Consider the following 25,181-nt stretch of genomic DNA (forward strand, 5'->3'; position numbering starts at 1 on the left):
TTTTTGTTTGTTGATTTATTTATGCTTTATGATAGAAGGACACAGCTCACAGTGCTTGGGAATCCTACCTCTCATTGAAAGGCATATGGAAATTAGGGCACCCTTATCCAGCTTGGTACCTCCAAAAGTACTGGAGCACAACTGTGAATGCTGTGAGTTTCCAGTGCCTCTAGAGCAGGGGTGTCAAACTTGCATCATCACGGCGTTGTCACATGATGTATCGGGACTTTCCTCCTCTTTGCTAAACTGGGTGGGGGCACGGCCAGCATGTGACGCATCCAGCCTGTGGGCCACAGGTTTGACAGCCCTTCTCTAGAGAATACCAGATTAAGAATTCTGAACAAGGGGACAGAGTTTGTAGGAAGGGGCAACGACTTTTCTTCAATTAATTTACCATATCATTCTTTCATTGGGTTTCTTTTTGTTATTTGTATTTTTTTTTTGAGAAATTCCTTTGCTCTATATCCTAGCATTCTTTTGCTTTCTGCAGTGGTAGTCAAACTTGATGATTTAAATGCAGCTATTCTAATTACCTTAGAATGTGACACATTAGTGGTTTTTGAATCTGGGTAGAAAAAAATGTGGACATAAAAAAAAATACAGCAAATGCCTCCTTGGGTAATTCTTGAAAAAAATAAACTGTTAAATTGAGAAAGGAAACTGAAATAACTGCTGAAATCTGCTCTATACCAGTAGTGTTGTTGAAGAAAAGTAAATTTCCCATTATGAACTAGACAAATATAAAACAAGCTTATTCCTTGTTTGTGGTAGTTATACAAAGTTTTCCACTGATTCCACAATGAATGGCACTGCAAGCATTCTTTACGCCATTCTATGCCTTTTCTTATCAGGCATCTGAGAGCACATGATAGGGGAAGGTTGGTAACGCAGGCATCATATTTCTGCATCCAGATTAGCATTAATTTATTTTTTCTTGCCTCCTTGGAAACAGCATCTTGTTCTGAAAAATGGTACACAATTCTTGCTCAATCTTAGATGAGTGTGACGCCCAAGACTGACCAGGTTAGCAAGGGACAGAAGGCAGCAAGGTGTGGTTATTGGAGGGGACGGCAGAGAACAGATCAGGTGGGCAGACCTGTTGGATCACATTCTTCCAGGAAGCTGCCAGGAAGTGGCTGCCTTGTTAAAAATTTATTTTGCACGCTCCTAGATTTTCACTGAAGCAAAGCTGGAGTATTACAGGCTGGAAACCACTTTCTTCCTTGGATTTGAAGCAGAGGCCCTGCTTCAGTATGAGAAGAACTGCCTCTATTTTCTGTTGCTTTGTCATACTTTCTCTAACACAGGGTAAGTAAGTTGGCCCTTACTTACTTGGTGTGTTTGTGTATGGGAATATTCTTTATTGGCCAAGAATGATTGAACATACAAAGAATTTTTCTATGGTGCATAAACTCTCAGTATGTGTGTATAAGATCCTGTTTCTCTGAATTAAACAAGGAGGTTGCTGATTTACAGTGGATATCTCAGAATAGGCCTTCTCAGGGACTCGGACTACAACAGTGCAATTCCAATACTTGAATTTTATTCTTAGGACTAAGAAGATGGAGTAAGAGCTAGTGATCAGACCATCTCTTCCACATCAGGCAGTATTTCTTTAGGAACACTTTGCATTTGCACATATATTGTTAGAATGGTCGCCAACCAGCTCAGAAATGTGGTCTAGCAGTTGAAAGACAAAGAAGGGATATCTGTGTCCTTTCTTTTATCTTTTAAGGACTATTTTTTTTTATTATGAATATTTTTAAGGACATAACAGTCTCTTAAATTCTTATCCATTTGCATTTTTATTTGGCATGGGATTGAAACAAAAGTAGGCATTTCTTATCTTTTCTGTATATTCACTATACATTAATTTTAGACTTCTTTTCAAGCCAGTTATACCACCTGTTCCACATCTCACAATACACTGTCTCTGTATATTTTAGAGTGTAGTAGACATGTAAATATTGTATATAGTATAAAAATAAGTAACTATGAAATAAGAATGTATATGTATAAAACAACAGGTCTGTGGATAAATTGAAATTAAGAAAAAATTCCGCTAACGGGAAGCTGTAATAGTGTAATTGTTATTTTAAAGGTTAAAAATATTGAATAAAAATATTTTGAAAAAAAGAAAAGAAAAGAAACAAAAGTAGGCAATGGAGGTGTCTCTTTGCAAAGCTGGTTCCACCAGGGTCTGTAACCAAAGTTTCAGAGCAGCATGGGTTTCTTTCATCTGGAATTAGGTATATTTATGCATGCATATTGAAAAAGGTAAGATCAAGGAGGGAAACTGATGATGGCGACATTCTTGGGTTCCAATCCCTAAGCTCTTGATTGAGAATTTTTATCTCTGCAAATAGCCTGGCACAGCATGCCTTGCAATGGTTGCCAGTTGTCCTTTCAATGGTTGACTTGCCTTGCATACTGGAATCAAGTTGTTTTAAAATGGGAACAGCCAGCTCCTTTGTTTCTCTTTCACCCTGTACATTTCATTGGAAAACTTATTTTGCTCTTGCGGACAAAGACGTCTAGGTTTATGAGCATGTGTATGTAATAATTGTCTTTTTTTTGGTATTAAAACTCTTTGAAATCCTCTAATCCAAAAAGGTGAGGCTACCTTCCATTTCAACAGGGTTTCATGTTGACCTTTCGTTTCTCAGTTAAGCCAAATGATCCCATGACTTTTATGAGATCCTCAGCTGTAATAGAGTTGAATATCCTGGCCTTCGACAATAAAAAATCAATGAGTATCTGTGATTAGTGCAGATTAAGGGTGTTTTTTAATTCTTTCACATTTGAACTGAGGCATATCCACTTTTTGCAAAAAAAGGTACATGGAGAGTTTATTGGATCCTGACCATTTACTCTGATTAATTGCTTTTTAAAATATGTTGCATTCTTTTATTTGCTCTTACTTCTCTGCTTTAGCTACCAAGAAAAAAGCAACAGCTCTCCTCATTCTTGCAAAGTCTATCAGCCATGGATGTTGTATACAATTTAGAATAAATCAGGGGTATCACAAATTGTACGCAAAGTAATTAACTTGTGGATGTGAGAGTTCCCATGACTGAATGTGCTAACATGTCAAGTTAAACACATGACCCATAGAAAGGTAGCATATTAGCGAAAATGATTGTGCCTTAGCTTTTTCTCTAATACTGTACCTTAGTTAACAATTTTTTGAAATATAAGACATAGAAGTGCACATTGTTATCCTCCAATTGCAAATTTTTCAGATATCATAATTTATTAAGGAAAACATTTATTTATCTCTGAAAAAAATGCCTTGGGTTGAGATTAAGATGTAGTTCACCACTAATCTTAACAAAACTAATGTCACAGATACGAATGAGGTTTACTTCTACACATCCCTGTACAGAGTTATGTTAATAATTGCATTGAAATCTATAGGACTGATGTTATGATTAATTTATAGAATTGAATTCAGTTAATTCTAATTTTCATTTGTTCTTATATTTGGGTGTTTCTGCTTGAGAGCATCTTGTTTGCTAGGGGTTTTTTTTGTTGTTGTTGAAATGACAAAAAAACCTTTCTGGAGTTTCTGAATAAAATCTTTGGGGTGACGGAGAAAGGAATGCATATTATAAATAAAAGTGAAAGCAGAAGCAAGAAGTTCAAATTCCACACATGTTCATATTTACCAGACATAAATCCAGATCAAAATTGTGTGTGTTCATATCTGCATGTAGATAAGCATATCTTGATTTCAATGCACATGTGAACAAGTGGGTACATGTTTTTGAAGTAAGCAAGATGCTATCCATTTCATACATACCAGCAAGGCTGGTTCTGAAATGCTGATTTAGCAGCTGCCAGCTCAATGCATGCTTTGTGTTCAGTGTATTTAAAAAGTGCTCAAGCCTATTCAATTTCAGATGAAGAGCTATTTGTAGAAAAAGAATCTTATTGATTTGGAAGGAGAAAGATTTTGCTATTCAAAAGAATTATAGATAGTATAGAAATGTTCCAGGCTAGAAATGTAAGTTGGAAAGGCTAAGGAAGAAGAACAGGCAATCTAAAAGGATTAATTGTATATTTACAAGGGAAATATTCCATCAACAGCACAGACAGGTTTTTCAGAACTCTACAAATGCGAACAGAATTAATAAAGAGCAGGGGAATGTCTGCAGAGAAAAACAACAAACAATTCCACAATCCTTCTTCAAAGGATTCGTGAACCATTCCTTGTTAACGGATAAGCTGCTGTTCAATCTCTCTCCTTCATTCTAGCCTTTTATGGACAAACCAAAGATTAAAAGAAGTGGAACTTTCTGGGCCCCAAGACAAATCTCCCAGATAAGGTACCCAATGGTGAAAGAATTTATGTCTCGGTGTCCTTGAGCCAAATGGGACAACTGAGGAAGATCAGGAGAAAGAAAAGAGTTTAACGTGGCAGCTTTGTTTCTGGTGCCATCATTCTAACAGCAGGTCTAGTCCTTCAGAAAGTTGCTGCTGCTGGACTCAGGATCCATTCAGGATACGGCCATATATGCCTGCAGTATGTACAGTATATCCCTTCCTCTCAGTAGCACTTTCTTCTTCTGAAACATTTAGTATGCTTGATTGACAGCCTGGTTGAGGATACAATCAAGGCTGGGTTCTGCTCAGCTCCAATTGGTCACTTTTGCTATTTCAAGGATTCCTCCCACATTCTGGTTGGTGGTACCTTCATTTTGCCTTTGGTTCCAGGAAAGACTCCACACCTGCTTTCATTTGCCAGATATTATTCACACTTGTTAGATATATGAGTTTAATTCTCTTTCAAGAGAGGATGAGATCTGCATGAAAAAAGGGACTCTTAAAAATGGTAGTTCTGTGCTGTGTTGATCTAAACCAGGAAGGAGAACCAGGATCTGTCAAAGACGTTTCCTAACAGTAAGAACAATTAACCAGTGGAACGGCTTGCCTTCAGAAGTTGTGTGTGCTCCACAGGGGTGGGTTCTATTTACCTTTACTACCGGTTCGCAACAGAATTACTGTTGCAGATTGCTTCTGATAATGTCAGGGTTAGTGGGCGGAGCCTCCCTCTGGTTTTACTACCAGTTCTATAGAACTGATCCAAACCGGGGGCAACCAACACTGGAGGCTTTTAAGAAGAGATTTGACAGCCACTTATCTGGAATGGTATAGAACCGTGATGGCGAACCTATGGCACATATGCCAGAAGTAGCATGCAGAACCTTCTCTGTGGGCACGCATGTTGTTGCCAGCTGGTCTTCTGGTTTCTGGTGCACGCATGCACATTGGCCCGCTGGTCTTTGAGTTTCTAGGGCTCCAGCATGCACACGTTCCTGTTTGGGCACTCGGTGCCGAAAAGGTTCGCCATCACTGGTATAGGATCTCCTGCTTGAGCAGGTGGTTGGACTAGAAGACCTCCAAGGTTCTTTCCAATTCTGTTATTCTGTTATTCTTAACTGCATGTTACTGGTTTGGTTAAGAATGTGTGCAATTGCAGGTTTTCCATTACTTCTGCAAATAAAGCTGTTTTGTTTGGTTGAACAGGCAGCACTATTTTTTTACTTCACCAGCTACTGTGCTTCAGGGTGTGTCTACCATAGCCAACGCTGCTGCCAACGCTGCTGTTCCCTTTCATTACAAACTGAGGACAAAGCTCAGTTTTTAATATTTCTCTTCCTGCTTCACCCTATGCCCCACTTCCATGTCTATGGCTGTCAGCCGGGCTACTTTGGGACAATAGCAATAAGCAGTTAATTTTATATACTTCATAGACTTTACATCCCTCTCTAAGCGGTTTATGATTTACAGAGTCAGCATGTTGCCCCCAACAATCTGGGTTCTCATTTTACTGATTTTGGAAGGATGGAAGGCTGAGCCAAGCTTGAGCCGGTCAGGATTGAACTCCTGGCAGTGGAATGCAGAGTTAGCTTGCAATACTGCATTCTAACCACTGCGCCACCACTGCTCTTTCCAGAAAAGCACTACATCTGTATTCAGGAATAAGGTGTCATATACTTGGTTCAGATTACCGTTGTCCCTGTTACACGTTAATTGTAAAAGAATAGCTAAAATGGCTGTTCTGTGCATCCACCCTTCTCTATTCCAATCTCACAATACATTAGGGAGAACAATTAGGGTTCCCCCGCCTCTCTTCCTGATGATCAAACAGAACAGAAACAAAATTTGATGGAGCTGTCAATAGATAATATAGGGCTTGGCAATTAGGACCAGGAATCCTCCTACCTCCCAGGACATTTCTGGGTATACAAGTAATCTTTGATTAATAATGGCATCTGGGACCAGAATGCCATCACTAAGAGATGCGGTTGTAAAATGCAACATGACATGACAACATCACTTAATGAAGGACATTTTGGAATTTTTGACTGCTGCCCTAAGTGACTGCCATAATGTCATTAAGCGTGATGTCACATGGTCATCATTTCTGACTTCCTCCTGGTTTCCCCATTGACCTCGCTTGCCAGAAGATGGGAAGGTTACAAATAGTAATCACATGATTGTGGGATGCTATGACCATTGTAATTATGAGCTGGTTGTTGAACATCTGGACTATAATCAAGGATGCTGAAATACCTGGAATGAAGACTGGTCATACGTACCCTCTTTCAGTGCTATCCTTTTTTCTGGGAGAAGAGCCTGTGACACTGGTCTCATTAAATCTCTTTCCTGTCACTAATTCTGTCTTTTTTTCTAGAAAAAAAAATTCTTCTGGAAAGAAAAGCCAACTCTGGTTTCTCTTCAGTTTGTATAAATCTTTCTCTTCATAAATGTATGAAACCACTCTGAACTATATATAACATATATTTTTCTAGCCAGTGGTAGTGAATATTGCAAATATTCCAACTTCTAAAGTTGCCAACTCATTTTGGGTTGTTGTTTTGTTTTTAGTTTTCAGGATACCCATTCAGCAAAACCCATTCAGCATCAATGATAACAAGCTAAATGTGTGATTTCCCCCCCCTTCCTTTATTTGACGTCAGTTCTCAGGCAGATGGGTGTTAACTGTTGTCATCTAAAAGTTACTTTGTACAGTATTGGCACATTATTTTTTATAACAGTTTAGATTTTCTTCCTGGTTCTTTTACCTAACTGTCCAGTTCTCCAACTTTACAGATGTTTTTCTTTTCCTTCTTTGTACAGGTGCTCTGAAAAATGAAATTCAAAACAGTGAGTATCGGCTTAACCTAAATAGCTGCTTAAGTGTTCATTTTGCAGCAAACATGTACTTTTTAAATTGTAACTGCAATGAAAATAACATGTTTTCTCTGTGATAGGCATGCTTCTGTTGCTATAATTAAAAGTTTTGGGGAGATCAAATTGATCTAATCAGTGCCAAAATATTTTAGAGATAACTATTGGCATAGCTAAGCCTTTGTTATGAAGCCTATTAGCTTCTGGGGTCATGGTAGATGATTTCAGAGAAACCATTAAAAATGTTGAAAGAGATCATGGAGAGATAATTGTAAGCTATTAGTTTGTTTGGTTCTTTGTGTATTATTTTTATAATCTACAATCCAAGCTCAGAGACAGCAGTTAGCTCATCTTAAAAAAGCAAAGCAGGTCCTGACCTTCTTTGAACTTGGTTTGGAGAACCATCACAAAATATAGAGCTGTAGGATGGACAGGAAAAAAAGGCAAAATGCATTCTAGAAAAAGAAAATTAGTTTACTTTGTACCATTGCCAGGAAAATGACATGGGCGTGTGATCTGAGTCAAGGAAAATTTTACCTATTCTACTTTGTACTTTATCTAAGGGTGTTGTCCAATACATATCGGCCCCACTAAAGGTCTATTTCACTATTTCTTGGCATAAAGACTATGCCAAGAAATCTATTCCACAGGAATACAGGACCTTTTTTTTTTTTTTTTTGAGATTGGTTATAATAACATAATCTTGCAACTCTGATTTTGCAGTGTTTCCCCTTTTTATATTCCAGTGAATCACAAAGGTGTTTGCATGAGCTACTTTCTAATATTATCTTTTCCCCCTGGGTTTTAAAAAAGTCTTTCAGCCCCCTTTGCCTAGGTAAAGGTCCCGCATATTCCCATCAAGATCACCTTCCACTCTTTCTCATATCTACAATTCTGAAACTTAAATCTAAACCAGCTTTTGCTAATAATTAGACAATAAAGGAACAAAGTAGGTGTGAAGTGAGAATGCCATGAAATAGGAAAAGACATAGCTAAACACAGAGCTTTGAAAGCACAGAAATATAGATTTTTTGGCATTCTGAAAGCAAATGAGGGAAGGAGCTCATTTATATTTTCTGACCACCATTATGGTAGTCACTAATATCAGGGATGGGCAGCCAACAACTGGTGGATCTATGGGTGGCCCTCAATCCCCTTTTGGCCCCCCCATAAGGCCCCTAAATACTGCTACTGAAATTTGGTGGTAAAATCTTATAACATACTACGTTGCTTTTGAAATAACATTTAATACTTAACAAACTGGTTGAAACTATAGCTTGGTCACCATGACACCTTCTCAGACCCTTAGATGGAAGTCCTTTCCTTAATACTGTTTAGAAAATGGGTTAAAGCTTAAATCTGGGTTCGAACTCTTTTGTTGCTGTTTCTATATGTATATCTTTAATATTAGAGATCTTTATTATAGGACCATTCAGGAAGAGGCAGTATGTAGCTATATAAAGTAATTAAATAAAGTTAAATAAAAATGAAATAAAATATACTTCTTGCCTGCCCTGTCACCAAAAGTGGCAAAAAAGAGAAATGCTTCTATTTTTTTTTTTTACTGGAATTAGGAAAAAAAACCCCATACAGCGTGATTGCCTTTTGACCCACTACTTTTAATTTTGTAAAACTTGGTCTTAGCATGCCATAAACATATTTTGTTAGGAAGCAAAGCCTGTTGGCCTGATTCGGAGCTTCTAGATGCCAAACTGATAAAACCTGAAGCAAGTCCAGCAAGTTTTCTAATATTTCTTTGCTACTTCTAATACTACTATTTACTACTGCTACTGCAGGGTAGAAGTGAGAAACTTTTTGTAACAGATACTGACTTGAAGGCACATAAAAGAAGCGACAGTTTTTTGGTCCCAAAGAATTGCAAGGAATGGAGCCAGTGATACCATCAAGGCAATCTACTCAACCTGTTTTGGATAGGTGGGCGTAGAGACTAAATAATCAATTTTATTTTATTTTTATTTAGCGTATGGCAAATACATGGACTTATACTGGTTCAAATGTTAATGTCCAGTCCACCCAGCCATTCAAGGACAGGGTGGTCTATGTTGAAAAAATCAGACATTGGGCTGGTGTAAGCTCTTGATGGACATTCGGACACAATGTGATGGATATTTTTTCGAGGAGCACCACAGTCACACTGAGGGGTAGAGAGAAGACCCCACTTAAACAATGAGTCCTGGCAGACACCATGTTGGGTATGGATCCTGTTCAGTTGACCAATGCTGGCAAGGAAGGTTAAAATCTGGCACCTTTTGTGTAGGGTCATCTACAAATAATCCATTATTTTTGCTCTTATAGTCTCAATGGAAATCTAATCTTTTCTTTAAAAACATGGAAGACCTCTCGGCTGGACTACTGTAATGCTCCGTACATGGGGCTCCCCTTGAAGAGCACTCAGAGGCTCCAACTGGCCCAGAATGTAGCCGCGTGGGTGATTATGGGTGCCACCCATTGCGTTCATGTAACACCTCTCCTGCGCGAGCTGCACTGGCTCCCAGTGGTCTTCTGGGTGCGATTCAAGGTGTTGGTTACCACCTTTAAAGCGCTCCATGGCTCAGGGCCTGGGTATTTATGAGACCGCCTTCTGCCACTGATAGCTTCCCACCGACCAGTTCGCTCCCACAGAGAGGGACTCCTCAGGGTGCCGTCGGCCAAACTATTTCGGCTGGCGATACCCAGGGGAAGAGCCTTCTCTGTGAGAGCTCCTGCCCTTTGGAACGAATTGCCTCCGGAAATACGCACAATCTCTGACCTCCAAGTTTTTCGCTGTGCCCTCAAGACCCTGCTCTTCCGACAGGCAGGGCTATTTTTGTAAAGGAGTTTTAAATTCGGAGTTTTAAATTTTTGAGTTTTTAACGAATCTTGGCTATAAATGTAATAATTTTAATAATTTTTAAATTTAATTAGGATTTGTATTGTGTTTTTTACTTGGCTGTGCACCGCCCCGAGTCCTTCAGGAGAGGGGCAGTATAGAAATAAAATTATCTATCTATCTATCTAATATGGATGCTATATGGATACTTTAAGCCCCTGTAGGACATTTTACTTCTTAACATATTTCAACCCCTGCCCTCCAAATACCCCTAAAATTCAGTTTTGAGCCTTCCCTTTTATTTGCATATTGTTCCCATTACCTACTTTATAAACCTCTGAGCATGCACAAGATGGTGGCCTCTCCCTAAAGTGCTGCGGTTTGATGGGGGTGACTTTAAGTTTTAGGGGGTACCAAAGGGGCGCTCAATTATCAGCGACCCCCTGCCTGGCAGGATGAGTTCTGGGCGAGTGTTTTGAGACCTCTCTCGCCCCCCGGGGTGCACCTGGAGTCGGCAAATGGAGGATTGTAGCCGCCCCGCTGTGATGCGGCTGGGGCAGGAGAATGGTGATTTATTGGTGGCGAAGACGGCGGCAGTGGCAGCATTAGTGGTGAATGGAAAGCGACCTGTTGTAAGTCCACCTGCCCCACTCGGTAGCCGCTTGCTAGCATTACCCTGGAGCCAGGGATGGCGGAGACGGTATCAGCGGGGGTGGCGAAGTCGGCCCTGACATTAAATGGGGCCACGGTGCACACCATTGAAGTTCTGGACACTGCTATCTGATGCTATCACTGGCATAAAGGGGACTGCTGGAGCGCTGCCGAAAGGGGTACAAATGGCCTGTCTCTGGATTTGGCGGTGAAAGACCCCTTCAGGAAAGATCTTCACTCTGATGGCTGTAGCAGACCTGGAGGCTGTAGAAGTTCTGGAGGCCTTCCATGGACTCTTAAAGAAGGCCGGGGTTCAGTAATTTGTATGTTACCCTGGAAGAACTGGGGAAGATAGGGCTAGTGGGGCGATGGAGGGGTTTTTGCCCCCATTGCACGGATACCAGCCCTTTCCCCCCCTTCCAGGCCTGTCTAAACTGAGAAATGTGCTTTACTATCTGCCCTGGACTGAAGGGGTTTCTCCCCCCTCCCCTTCCTCCCCCCTCCCCTTCCTCCCCCCTCCCCTTTTTATCGGGACCATCGCACTGGTATGACCATTGAGTGCAGGGATTGCTCCAAGGATTGTTCCAACTTTAGCCCCCGGATTGACTGATTGATAAGACACTTCTCTCTGGCCATGGGACAGCCAGTGAGGCAACTTCTGAGGGGGTCTTTTGTTTTACCGCGATTTCACCACTGGGGGAGCGTTTTCAATCTATGGCCGATTGAGGGCCTCCCGCTGTGAGAGGGCAGGCTGGGTGTCGCTCCCCATTTGGTTGAAATTGTTAAGACCCATCCTACTGTCGTGAGAGGACAGTGGAGGTACCAGTGGAGCCTCACTGAACTACAGCAGCGTGTTACATCTGACTTTTGGATTATCAAATGGACCCCTGACTATGCTCTTCATCTCCATTGTTGCAACTTGAGATGTATACCACATCGGATCTTCTTGCACTGAGAGATTCCCCTCTTTCGCAGACGTGGCCCTCTACATTATCGAGGGCCTACCTCAATGACAGGTTTTGGAACCCAGAGAGGTGGCATGTGAAAAAAGGGGGTTGAGGGATTTTTTAATAAGGGTAATAGGGAAGCTTTTAAGGGAATCCGGGAGGGGGGGTTGGGGCTGTAGTGATGGACCTGGGGGGGGGTCCATATAGTCACTATATGGGGTGGTGAGTTGGATGGGCACAGCGGAAGGGATGAGGATGGTAATCTGATCGGGGATCCAGGGAGCGATAGGAAGGGCAGTGTAATTGAAACAATAAGTGGGAGGGGCAGATATGACGGGTGCAGGGGGCCATATCATGTTTCGGGGTGTGCACGCACTGTTTACGAGCGATTGCGCACTCTGGCCCCCAATGTGCGACTCGTGTCCTGGGTTGCACAGAGTCTCTGGCCCCAGGTCCTCGGCTGATGTTGTGTAATGCCAGGTTGGTAGTTAATAAAGCCCCCCGCATTTGTGATCTTATAGTGGAATGGGGTGCGGACCTGGCTGGAATTATGGAGACCTGGTTGGGCCAGGAGGGGGTAGTTCCCCTTGTTGAAATGTGCCCACTAGGTTTCCGTGTATTTCATCAGCCAAGGGCTCAGGGGAGGGGTGGGGGTGTGGCGGCAATTATTAGGGAAAGTCTTCGAGGGAGACCACTGTTCCTCAGATAGGTGGATGTGAGTCCCTTTTTGTGAAGTGGGGTTGTGGAGTGCAGATGCATTTGCTGACTGCGTACCTGGCTCCCTGTAATGCAGCGGCGACCCTGCCCGAGCTACTCGATGTCATTGCCGGGGTGGCAGTTAACACCCCCAGACTTATTGTCATGGGGGATTTCAACCTGCCATCCACCGGCGAGGCGTTAGAGGTGGCTCAGGAGTTCATGGCTTCCATGGCAGCCATGGACCTGGCCCAGTTAGTTCAAGGCCCCACTCACAGAGGGGGACACACTCTGGACTTGATTTTCGTCTCTGGTCAGTGGTTGAATGATCTTGGTAGAGGGGACTTAGACATTAAACCCTTGTCATGGACAGATCATTCGCTCCTTCACTTGGACTTTCCAGCTGCTTCCCCCCACCGCAGGGAGACGGAATCGACCAGGTGGTTCCGTCCCAGGCACCTGATGGACCCTGAAAGATTCCTGATGGAGCTTGGGCCGTTTCCTGAGACTGGCACACGACTCGACTGAAGAGCTGGTGGCTGCCTGGGATAGTGCGGCCACCGGAGCTTTGGACCGCGTCGTGCCTTTGCGGCCTCTGATCCGATGCCGATCTCAATTGGCACCTTGGTTTTCTGAGGAGCTGAGAGAGATGAAGCATCGGAAAAGACGCCTAGAGAGCATCTGGAGGACTAGTTAATCCGATTCTGACCGAACACTGGTGAGATCTTATATCAAGACCTACCTAGTGGTGATAAAAGCGGCAAAATTTAATTATTTTTTCGCTGTTATCGCATCTGTTCTGTTTAGGGTGACCCACTCCCTTCTTTGGGAGGGAGTGCGAGAAGATCCCTTGCAGGGTCGAGCTGAGGATTTTGTGCAATTCCTGCATGATAAAGTCACTCAGATTCAGGAAGGCTTGGACTCCGATTGGGTGAATCCAGGAGAGGAGACGGGGGTAGGTCTTGAGAATATTATCTGGGAAGAGTTTGATCCTGTGGTTCCCGAGAACGTGGACAGGATTCTGGGTAGGATTAGTGCTGCCACATGTTTATTGGACCCGTGTCCCTCCTGGTTGGTACTGGCCTCCCGGGAGGTTACACGAGGCTGGCTCCAGGGGATTATAAATGCTTCTTTGAGTGAGGGTGCCTTTCCTGCCACCTTGAAAGAGGCGATGGTGAGACCCCTCCTCAAGAAGCCATCCCTGGACCCAGTTATATTAGCTAACTACCGTCCAATCTCCAACCTTCACTTTGTGGCGAAGGTTGTTGAGAGTGTGGTGGCACAACAGCTTCCCCAGTACCTGTATGAAGCTATCTATCTGGATCAGTACCAGTTGGACTTTAGGCAGGGGTACAGCACGGAAATGGCATTGGTCGCATTGGTGGATGATCTCTGGAGGGCTCATGACAGGAGTTGCTCCTCTGTCTTAGTCCTATTAGATCTCTCAGCTTTTAATACCATTGACCATGATATCATGCTGCAGCGGTTGAGGGGGTTAGGAATAGGAGGCACTGTGCTACGGTGGTTCTCCTCCTTCCTCTCTGACCATTCGCAGTTTGTGTTGGCAGGCGGGCAGAGGTCGACCTCGAGGTGCCTTGCGTGGGGGGTGCTGCAAGGGTCAGTCCTCTTGCCCCTTCTGTTCAACATTTATGTGAAGCCGGTGGGTGAGATCATCCATGGTTTTGGGGTGAGAGTCCATCAGTATGCTGATGACACTCAGCTGTACATCTCCACCCCAGATGCCCTTGATGTCATGTCCCGCTGCCTGGAGGCTGTGCGGGTCTGGATGGGGAGAAATAGGCTCAGTCTCAACCCTTCCAAGACCAAGTGGCTGTGGCTTCCGGCATCCCGATATAGTCAGCTGGTGCCATCGCTGACTATTGGGAGTGAATCTTTACCTCCCACAGAGAGGGCTTGCAATCTGGGTGTCCTCCTGGATGCACGGCTATCTTTAGAAGAACATATGATGGCCGTGGCCATGGGGGCTTTTTATCAGGTTCACCTGATCCACCAGTTGCGGCCCTTTTTGGGCTGGGATGCCTTATGCACGGTCACTCACGCCCTTGTCACCTCCAGGCTGGACTACTGTAATGCTCTCTACATGAGGCTCCCTTTGAAGAGCACTTGGAAGCTCCAACTGGTCCAGAATGAGGCTGAGTGGGTGGTTATGGGCGCGACTCGTTGCACCCACGTGACACCTCTCCTGTGCGAGCTGCACTGACTCCCATGGTCTTCCGGGTGCGATTCAAGATGTTGGTTACCACCTTTAAAGCGCTCCATGGCATAGGACCTGGGTACCTTTGAGACCAACTTCTGCCACCAACAGCCTCCCACCATCCAATTCGCTCCCACAGAGAGGGACTCCTCAGGGTGCCATCGGCCAAGTTATGTCGGCTGGTGACACCCAGGGGAAGGGCCTTCTCTGTGGGAGCTCCTGCCCTGTGGAATGAACTGCCCCCGGAAATACGCAAGATCTCCGACCTCCGTGTGTTTCGCTGTGTGTTTAAGACCCTGCTGTTCCACCAGGCAGGGCTATCTATGTAAATGATTTTAAATTGCGTGTTTTAAATTTTGGGTTTTAAATTCGGGCCAAAATTGTTTAATACTTTTAACTATTTTAAAACCGCTGTTTGTACCTTGTGTTTTTAATTGGCTGTACACCGCCCTGAGTCCTTCGGGAGAAGGGCGGTATAGAAATTAAATTATAAATAAATAAAATAAATATATACAGCATTATTGGGACTGGAATGTGAAAATACAACCTTGCCCCCCCTGTGTATTAGTGATGTGGAATATATATTAGTGATATGGAATTTGTGATGGTCCAGGGCATAGTGTGACACAGTGTCATTGTGTCAACAGATAGTATAGATTTTTTTTTTTTTTTGTGGCTGTCTTCCATTTAGAATTTTCAAATAGCAAAGTAGATGTGCTATTTTAAATGAAGTTCAAATGCTCCTACTTTGGTATACGGCTCAGAATTTAAAAAGTTGTCCCTTGCTACTCAATTTTAATGCAGAGATTTGAGAAATTTGGAAACTACATCACATCCACACAAATTTATGAATTCTGTGTTTAGCCACTCCCATTTAATTTGGCATCTTACTTACAAACTGATTAACTGAGGGCACTCACAGAAGGGTTAAAATATTTGAGTGGCAGCAATGGCTGCGTGATTTTATTGCATGACTCTATTATTTTTTTACATATGTCATACGTGCAGCCCATGTAAAAAAAAAAACAGAGCTGTAGTTATGTGGCTGTAGTCACTATCCCATCTTTTTTGATTTCTCTGATGGACACTCCTGTGATTAACAAACAAATAATCAAATTGAAGCATTTGGCAGATTTGTAATTGGTTACATAAGCTCTACAATCAAAGCCACAGCCTTAAAAAGCAGGCTGTTTATCTGGGGTTGTTTTTGTTCATTTTAATTTCAGATTTACTTAATCATTGAATTACATTCCAGTTTGTTTTGCTTCCTCATTTCTTTCTAGGAGATGACAAAAATGGTATTCAAACAGGTAAGTGGCCCTTAAACAGGTAATAAGGGGAGGGACTTCCTCAATTGTATATGAGTTTCCTACAACTGAACACTATCAAAGACAGGGAAGATTTAGTAGCTCAATGAGGAAGGAATTGTAAAAATGACTTCACTGAAAATAATTTAACATAAAACCTTTCCTGAATTGGCCCTCTCAGGTTTTACATCTGTGCTTGCTTCCCTTCTGCACACTGTCCTGGTTTTGGCAAGTACAAACTGCAGTTTCGTGTTAGCAAAGACTTATGCTCTTTTCTGCCAGACAAAAGAACAAATATCTGCCGTATCTTCTTCATCCTTTTGTTTCCAAGATGGTGTTTTTTCCAGCCATGTAGTGATGTGTTAATCTTTAACATTTTGCAGCTTCTAAAGCTGAGAGAGGGAGAGGCTAATAATGAGATTACATCATAGGGGGATTAGGGCTAAAAAAAATCAAACACTTCTTTGTTGTCAGGAACTGTCAGGTGGGAACAATGAGACCTACATGTGCAGAGTTCAAGCTAACTACTTTATTATGTTCTGCCTATAATATAGGAATCTCCTCAGTCTGGCAGCCTTCTTAGGAATAAATAGATAAGGCTCCAAACAACTTGAGGGGAGGATGACTCAGAGTCACAGCATGGAAAATTAATTATTTTACTTGTATATTTTGTCATGTGGGGACCCCTAAATGAAATTAGGGACCCATACCCTGACTGTGATATGGAATGGATGCTTTCTGGCAGATCAGATGGGGAAGCTGGTAGGGAAATGGGGATTCATTAGAAGTCAAACTTGACAAAGTAGAATAAATTAACACTACCAATTTAAATTTTTAAAAATGCTTTTTATTAGAATTTTTCAACCCAAAAAGAGCAAAATAAAGTAAGAAAAAGAGAATCAAGAAAAAATAATTTAAAAAAAACCATACAATTATGACAGCTTCTGGTGTTTTCTTCTGATTTCTGGCAAAAAACATCCATTTTGTAAAATAGATTCGCTTAACAACCACGGTATTCACTTAATAACCAAGGTGTTTATTTAATGAGTGTTCGGTTAATAACTGTCACAAAAATGCTGAAAAATCAGAACCAGTGTCATGATACCTTGATTTATAACCTCAATGACTTACAATAATAATTCTGGACTCAATTATGGTTGTAAATTGAGGACTTCCTATGGTATCATCATCATCATCATCATCATCATCATCATCATCATCATCATCAAATCCCTTCAAATTGTAAATAAGTGGCACCTACCCCTAGCTGCAGTAAAGTTGTCCTTTCTTCCTTTATTGTTTGATGTTTGTTATCTCTTGGCCTTTATTCCTTATTCTGATAATTTACAATCCAGAAAACCCTATAATTGTGAGGTCATCTTCCATTTTCTACAACTTTATGTTTTTTCTCTCTCTCTTACACACATTTGTGTTTTCCCAGTATGTGGACAGGTGGTGAATCAGAACCGTATTGTGGGGGGAGAAGATGCTTCTCTGAATGCTTGGCCATGGCAAGTCAGCCTCCAATACCAATGGAAGCATGTCTGTGGAGCGACCCTCATTAGCTCTAAATGGTTACTGACAGCAGCCCATTGCTTCCTTAAGTGAGTAAGTGTGAGAAGGATCAGTTGTGGAATTGCACAGACTTCAGCTCTAGCTGCCTAAGCAGCCATTTACTGGAAGTATATAAAAGCAGCATATTATGCTTGTATGTTATGAAAAAAGCTGTTGGTTCTGTGAGGTCTGTTTATTATGTATGCCATCCTGCTCTAGTGTGAGGCCCCAAGAAGTGTTGGATCCAATTCCTGGGAGATCTGAAAATTGTAGGCCAACATATCTAAAAGGGAGCCCGATTAGGAAAGTCTGAAGTACAGCAAAACAAGCAAACAACCAAGCTCAGAGCATCAAGGATTCCACAATTCAACCCTGAGCTACATATATTCTCTTTTATTGGAAAAATGACTGGGAAACCCTGGATAACCAGGAGGAATGGAAAATTTATTTATTTATTTATTGGTTCGGTTTATATGCCGCCCTTTTCCGGAGACTCAGGGTGGCTTACAATGCATTAAGCAATAGCCTTCATACTTTTGTATATGGGTGGAATGGCTGTATTTCTCAAGTGGAAACTCTCCACCCTCAAATGTTGAACCAGGTAACTGAAATGGATAATTGAAGACAAGTGCTGCAGAATTTTCTTGAAGGGATTAATTCTTATTTGTGGTTCCCAACAGGAATTCAGTACTCTCTGATTACCAAGCCAACTTGGGAAACTACCAGCTGTTGAATCCAGACCCAAATGCTGTGTGGCGGAGACTGTCTCAAGTGGCTGTGCATGAGAACTATACCGGAGATGGATCCAGTGGAGACATAGCTCTGGCTCAGCTAGAGAAACCTGTCCGTTTCACCCAAGGCATCCTTCCAGCCTGTCTCCCAGATGCCAAAATCCAGTTTCCAAAGGGCACCCTTTGCTGGGTAACAGGGTGGGGATCACCTGCATATGGAGGTGAGGAAAGTTGTGGGATGAAGACATGAAGAAGTGAGAGTGGTTCTTCTTTAGCACAGAGACCTCTTAGACTCCAATGTGATGAACCAAGAAAGGAAATGTGAACAAAATGGTTACATTGTATGGTATTTAGGAAACTAGCTAACAGTCTTTCTAAAATTTGATAGTGTTTGTATTTCCTTTGTACGAAGACCACTCAGCATTTCAAAGAACAATTCAGAAATATTGGTGGTTAAATAAGACCAAATTAAATTTACATTTTTTGTGGGCTATTAAAGATATTATACTGTTAAGAGGGATATTAGTTATTTGCAAGAAATTTGGAATAGAGTTGGGACATCCCATTTTGCTATCAGTGGTTAAGGAACTTAATGAATATTAAATATGTTTCCTATGATCTTAAGATGAAATTAATTCAACATTGTTGTTTATGATCATTGGCTGCTTTCAACAATATTTAAATAGAGTTAATTGTCAAATTCATTACGTAGGCTGGATGACTCAACTGACAGCGGGAAAACTAAATTTACATTTTTTGTGGGCACTTAAAGAGTACTGCACTGTTACGAGGGATATTAAGTTATTTGCAAGAAATTTGGAATGATTCTATATTGACTTAATATTCATGATTTTATTAATAGATTTCAAAAAAGTATTATGTACTATGATTCACATATTTGGAATTTATCGCTGTATGGAGACGTATGGATTAAAAAAGCCTGGGATAACAGACTGTATTACCTTGGATTTATATCCTTGGATTGGTGATACGTGGTTATTATCCTGCTTATGAACTAGTTCTTTATTGATGTAATGGAAAAACTCACCAATATTTCAACATTAAGATATCACATTTAAAAATGGAACTTTTTAGATACGTTATGATATATTGCATATTTTTGCTCTTAATTTTATTTTCTCATTTATGCTTGTTTTGATTAGGGTATCTTCTTTTTTCTCTATATTAAGCAATGAACTAAAATAAAAAATAGATGGGCATGTCCATGTCCCTTTCATAGCAGCAATAGAAGTTTCTTAGTCTAATCTAGAATTTCTCAATCTTGGCAACTTTAAGGTGGTAGATTTCAATTCTCAGAATCCCCTAGCCAGAATGCAGATACATTACATAAAATTGAGTGAGGATTTTTGTTTTGTTTTTGTGGCTCTGAACCTGGGTGGTGCCCTTGATGTTCAAAGACCAAGTGGGATCCTGTTCCCCTTCCGTATGAAAAAAGTGAAATTATGGCAAGAATTTAGAACAATTGCTGCAAGAGGGCAAATGACAAGAGTAACATTGGTAGGATGTGTCTTGATGTCATCTATGTAAATAAAAGGGGTAGAACTTTCATCATGATGAGCAACATGGCTTTTGTCATTTTGATGAAGGTGGTGGATCTTGTAGATGCTTTTGCTCTGAAAGATGGCAGTTTGGTGAAGTGTTAGTCAAGACCTGGTTTAGGGACAGTAAAAAGAAGTGTGGCCATTCTTTGAAATGAAAAGAACATCCTTTCTTGGCAGTATATCACTTATTGTAAACTGCTCAATTTCTCATACTTATTTTTGATTACTTGCTATTCTATAAGAGCTGTGGTAGTGCAGTGGTTAGAATGCAGTATTACAGGCTAATTCTGCTGACTGCCAGCAGTTTGATTCTCACCAGCTCAAAATTGACTCAGCCTTCCATCCTTCCGAGATCGATAAAATGAGGACCCAGATTGCTGTCGGCCATATGCTGACTCTGTAAACCACTTAGAGGGGGTCATAAAGCACTGTGAAGTGTATATATGTCTAAGTGCTACTGCTATTGTTATCCTATGGGAAATATGCCTTTCACTAAGAAACTCACTCAGCTATATTGTAGCCTATGTCCACACAGAGCCATTGCCACCGACCTTTCAAATGGAATGGATATTTATTTTATTTTTATTTGTATGTGAACCTCTTTGTGAAGCTGGTTATACTGCAAGCAGGATATATTTAATTGTAATAATAACCATCAGAGCAATCAATTAAGAAACTGGGAGACTGTGCATTCTAGTCCTGCCTTAGGCATAAAGCCAGCTGGGTGATCTTGTGCCAGTCACAGCCCTAGAAAGGAGGCAATGGCAAATCATTTCGGGCAAATCTTGGCAAGAAAGCTGAAGCGACTTGTCCAGGCTGTCTCTGAGAATTGCATGTGACTGAGCAGAGAAAAATAATAGTAATAATCTTAACAATAATGATGTATTTTTTTTCTTCAAGCCAATCTGGGAGGTCTTAAAACATTGCAGCAGGTCCAGTTGCCATTGATAGACACCATGACCTGTGATGCCCTCTTTCACATTGGTACGAATACCAATTCTTCCGTCAGAGAGATCCAGGATGACATGTTCTGTGCTGGCTATGCAGAGGGAAAAAAGGATGCTTGTCTGGTAAGAGAGGATGTTGATGGACATAGTCATAGGAATGGCATTTTCAAAGAACACTCAAGAATAAAAAGAGGCTAAGAGTGAACTAAAGTGCCTAACCTTATTTGTCATGATATAAAATCCTTTTTGAACAGAGAGGGATGCACCTACTTCTGAGGTGATTGAAGATTTTGGCTTTTTCTTTCTTTTTCTCGTAGCACTATGGCATTTTCAACAGAGATTTCTGCTTCTTTCCTGTACTTCTTGGAACAGCCGTGTGGCTCTGTGATGTTATGAGACACATGGCTATTCCAGGAAGTATCTGAACTGGCCTTTTAGCAAATTTATTTAAGAGTACAACAAGAATTTTCTGATTGTGTTTTCTAATAGGAATATTAGTTCAGCATATTTTAGGTCTTTTCCCTTGATTGCTAATAGGTGTATCACTATGGTTTTTCTAGAGCTGAGGAGAGGGCAGTTTTCAAATCCTTGTAGGCAATATTGCAAAGGTTTCTTAATATTCTCTTTATGAGTTTCTCCTGGCAGAGAATCAGTTTTCGGGCGAACTGGTAGCGGCAGCGGTGGGAGCCTCTGCCAACCCACCCAGATGTCATCAAAAAGCTCTGTGCATGCGCACAACCTTCTGTGCATGAGCAGAAGTGAGTGTGCACATCCACACGCTCCCAATAGCGAACCGGTAGCGCTGGGATTTGAAACCCACTACTGCAGAGAATCCATCAGAAAATGGTGGATTGTGTTGGTAAAATTGTAGTATTATAATGTTTTCATGCTGGTCCAGGCTATGCACAAAAGGAAACAAGTAATCTGTTATGGACAGAGGGATAACATAGACTCTTATTGCTTACTTTTCCCAATCAGGGTGACTCCGGAGGTCCATTAGTCTGCCAAGAGGATGGTTCCTGGTTTGTTGCAGGCATTGTGAGCTGGGGTGATCTGTGTGGTGTCTCCAACCGCCCAGGAGTTTACACCCGTGTTAGTTTTTATCAAGACTGGATTCAGAATCACTACCCTGATGTGCAATTTGGTCTTGTGAATGTCACTTATTACCGAGTTGCTTCATCTCAACCTGCCTCAAGCCAAGTCCTCAAAAGTTTCAATTTCATTCTCCAGCTTCTGATTTCCTGCTTTATCATCATTTTCTGAGACAGATTGGGAATCAGACATTCTATGCTTTTATTTACCAAGTTGATTTTTTTATGGAAAAATAAATCTTAACCAAAATTTCCTTGGAACAGCAGCATTATCCACTAAAAAAGACATTTATGGAAGTTTAAATCAGCTTCTATTCTTGATGTGGCATTAGAAGTCCATTTCTCCCAAATGAATGGATTGTGAAATGTGAAGCTTATATATTTTTTAATCTTTCATCAAGTTCAACAATAGCCTATTATGGATTTTTAGGGCATTAGAAATGTGAAGAAATATTATACTGGTGAGAGAGTCAGATTTCTTCATTTTGTTCTGTTCATCTAACTCTCTGAAGGAGAACAAGAGCTCTTACGTTTGTTTCTCAAAGGTGCTATTCATGTCACATAGTGAGACTTACCATCTCACATACCAAAGGGCTACTTTTTATCAAGAGCTTCTTTCCAAAGATAACAGGAAAAGGAAATATGGAAGAGCCACCCTATTCAAGTCATATTGTACTTTCATAAAGGCTTCTGGATAGCATTTGGCTGGCACTGATCTAACCCAACAGTTCTTGTTCTGAATTTGAAATGGTGAGGGAAGTGATGTAGTAAAAGAGCTAAATGAAATCTTGTTCCATTAGCAGACTAGAGTTTATCATCTGAGGAAACTCATTTTGCCACAGTGTCTACCTCGGACTTAGCCTTAGACTTGATCTATCCATTCAGTTGAATGAAATTGTATGATCTTGAAGTTGTAGAATGATAGGTAGATCATACCACTTGAAAATGCAGACAGAGAAATGCTTTTGGTAATCTTCACACATGCCTCGCTGCCAAATAATACATTAAGACGAAGAAGAAAAAATGAAATAGATCCATAGTGGCTTTTTGTTGATAACATATTGACATGTCTCTGGGAGTATTAGAAATATTGGAAAATATGTGGTGTGTATCAATTGGAAAGAAGACTGGGCCAAGAATACTTTTTAAAATCTATGTCTGGGATTGGAAGAATTGTTAGGAATAATTTAAATAATAACTGGAGAAAATACTACAAAAAACCCACAGAACCAAATCTTATTGGACTTTTTATCAACACATCCAGCTAAGTATTTCAGGTATGTATTCTTATCACTAGGTTGGGTTTTATGGGAAAGAAAATATGCTTTTGATGAGAAAATATGCTTTTAAGGACAAAGTGCAGATGAACAGAGATTTTGCCAGGTTTCTGGTACACTTATGGTATAGTCATGTTTTCAATTTCTTTGTGAAGAAAATAAATAATTTGTAATTAGGTAATTACAAATTACCTAATTGCAATTTTCTTGGCAGAGTTATGGAAATGGTTAGCTGTTTCCTTCTGGATTTTCTTTTCAACTTCCCACTTTACCCAACAAACTTGGGACTTCCTGGTAGTTCTAATTCCAAGTAATATCCTGGTTGTTTTTTCAGATCAACAATGTATTTTCCTCAAAAAAGCTGGAGGTGAGAATGCTTCCAAAGCAGGTTTTTGAGTAAACAAGACATGCTAAATCCAGTGGTGGGTTTCAAATTTTTTTTACTACCGGTTCTGTGGGTGTGGCTTAATGGGTGTGGCATGGCTTGGTGGGCGTGGCAGGGGAAGAATATTGTAAAATCTCCATTCCCACCCCATTCCAGAGAAAGGTTTCTGCAAAATCCCCATTTCTTCCTGATCAACTGGGACTTGGGAGGCAGAGAATAGATGGGGATGGGGCCACTCAGAATTTTTACTATCAGTTTTCTGAACTATTCAAAATTTCCGCTACCGGTTCTCCGGAACTGGTCAGAACCTGCTGAAATCCACCTCTGGTTAAATCCCAACATCTGATAAACAAATGAAAGTGTGCTGAGATTTTATTCCCCCCATCATATGCAGGTTTTTAAATCAAAGTTTAAGTTTACAACTGTAAACTGTATTTGGACTGTAAGTAGATTCAAGCCAAACAATGTAGCTAAATGTATTTGTAGGATTCAAACTTCAGCATTTTCAAATCCAGAATATGATTTGGGGATGAAATGATAGCATTAATCTTCAGGTTTTGGCTAAAGAGACATTTGTTCACTAGATGTTTGGATTTAGTATGTTATGCAGACACACCCTATGAAAGAAGAGGGTTACAACTGAAAGCATTGTTTTGTTTCTAAAAATGTCTGGAATGATAATAAAATCAATTCGGAGACCTGGTTGGGCCATGGGGGGGGGGTTCCCCTCGTGGAGATGTGCCCATCAGGCTTCCATGCATTTCATCAGCCGAGAGCTCAGGGCAGGGGCGGGGGGTGGTGGCGGTCATTATAAGAGAGAGTCTTGATCCGAGGGAGACCACTGTGCCTCAGATAGCCGGATGTGAGTCCCTTTTCGTGAAGTGGGGTCGTGGGGTGCAGACGGGTCTGTTGATCACGTACCTGGCTCCCTGCCACGTGGCGACGACCCTGCCCGAACTCCTCAATGTTATAGCCGAGGTGGCGGCTGATACCCCCAGACTTCTGGTCATGGGGGATTTCAACTTGCCATCCATTAGTGAAACTTCTGAGGTAGCTCGGGAGTTCATGGCTTCCATGACGGCCATGGACCTGACCCAAGTAATTCACGGACCTACTCACATGGGGGGACATACTCTGGACTTAGTTTTTGTCTCTGGTCAGTGGTTGAGTGGCCTTGATATAGGGGATATAGATACTGAACCCTTGTCATGGTCTGACCACTCGCTCCTTCAACTTGACTTTCTGACCGCCGCACCCCGTCGCAGGGAGGCGGAGCCGACCAGGTGGTTCCGCCCCAGGCGCCTGATGGATCCTGATAGGTTCCAGATGGAACTTGGGCCATTTCCTGAAACTCTAGCTTACGACTTGGCTGATGACCTGGTGGCCGCCTGGGATAGTGCGGCTGCCGGGGCTTTGGACCGGGTTGTGCCTTTGCGGCCTCTGACCTGGCACCGAACTCACTTAGCTCCTTGGTTCTCCGAGGAGCTGAGAGAGATGAAGCGCCGGAAAAGACACCTAGAGAGCGGTTGGAGGGCCAGCCGTTCTGAATCCGACTTGACACTGGTAAGGTCTCATATTAAAACCTACCTAGTGGCGATAAAAGCAGCGAAATCTAGCTATTTTGCCGCTCTTATCGCGTCATCAGATAACCGCCCAGCCGCCCTGTTCAGGGTGACCCGCTCCCTTCTCCATCTGGGAGCGTGGGAGGACCCCTTGCAGGGCCGAGCTGAGGATTTTGTACAGTATCTGGATGATAAAATAACTCAGATTCGGGAAGACTTGGCCACTGAC

The 25,181-nt window shown here is 41.7% G+C and overlaps 1 protein-coding gene across 2 annotated transcripts; it reads left to right on the forward strand.

Moving 5' to 3' along the window:
- The first annotated feature begins 1,100 nt into the window (after positions 1–1,100).
- On the forward strand, positions 1,101–23,219 carry LOC117669183 (serine protease 27-like). 2 transcript variants are annotated; one of them, XM_034423433.3, is made up of 7 exons: positions 1,102–1,308; positions 7,147–7,173; positions 15,820–15,846; positions 17,285–17,447; positions 18,078–18,349; positions 20,591–20,760; positions 21,616–23,219. In XM_034423433.3, exons 1-7 carry the CDS (start codon positions 1,254–1,256, stop codon positions 21,898–21,900), a joined length of 999 nt encoding a protein of 332 aa, XP_034279324.2. In that variant the 5' UTR covers positions 1,102–1,253; the 3' UTR covers positions 21,901–23,219. The 2 variants fall into 2 exon arrangements, with proteins under 2 accessions (XP_034279325.2, XP_034279324.2); XM_034423434.3 differs by lacking the exon at positions 15,820–15,846 and having other exon boundaries at positions 1,101–1,308.
- Positions 23,220–25,181: the final 1,962 nt, after the last annotated feature.

This window comes from Pantherophis guttatus, chromosome 4, assembly GCF_059756535.1.
Source record: "Pantherophis guttatus breed Tessera chromosome 4, ASM5975653v1, whole genome shotgun sequence".
Classification (NCBI taxonomy): domain Eukaryota; kingdom Metazoa; phylum Chordata; class Lepidosauria; order Squamata; family Colubridae; genus Pantherophis; species Pantherophis guttatus.

Bases quoted from the DNA above. Each gene is read 5' to 3' on its own strand.
- LOC117669183 (XM_034423433.3), top strand. From the start codon at position 1,254: ATGAGAAGAACTGCCTCTATTTTCTGTTGCTTTGTCATACTTTCTCTA. The intron at 15,847-17,284 runs GTAAGTGGCCCT...GTGTTTTCCCAG, and splicing joins CAAAAATGGTATTCAAACAG to TATGTGGACAGGTGGTGAAT. The intron at 20,761-21,615 runs GTAAGAGAGGAT...TTTCCCAATCAG, and splicing joins GAAAAAAGGATGCTTGTCTG to GGTGACTCCGGAGGTCCATT.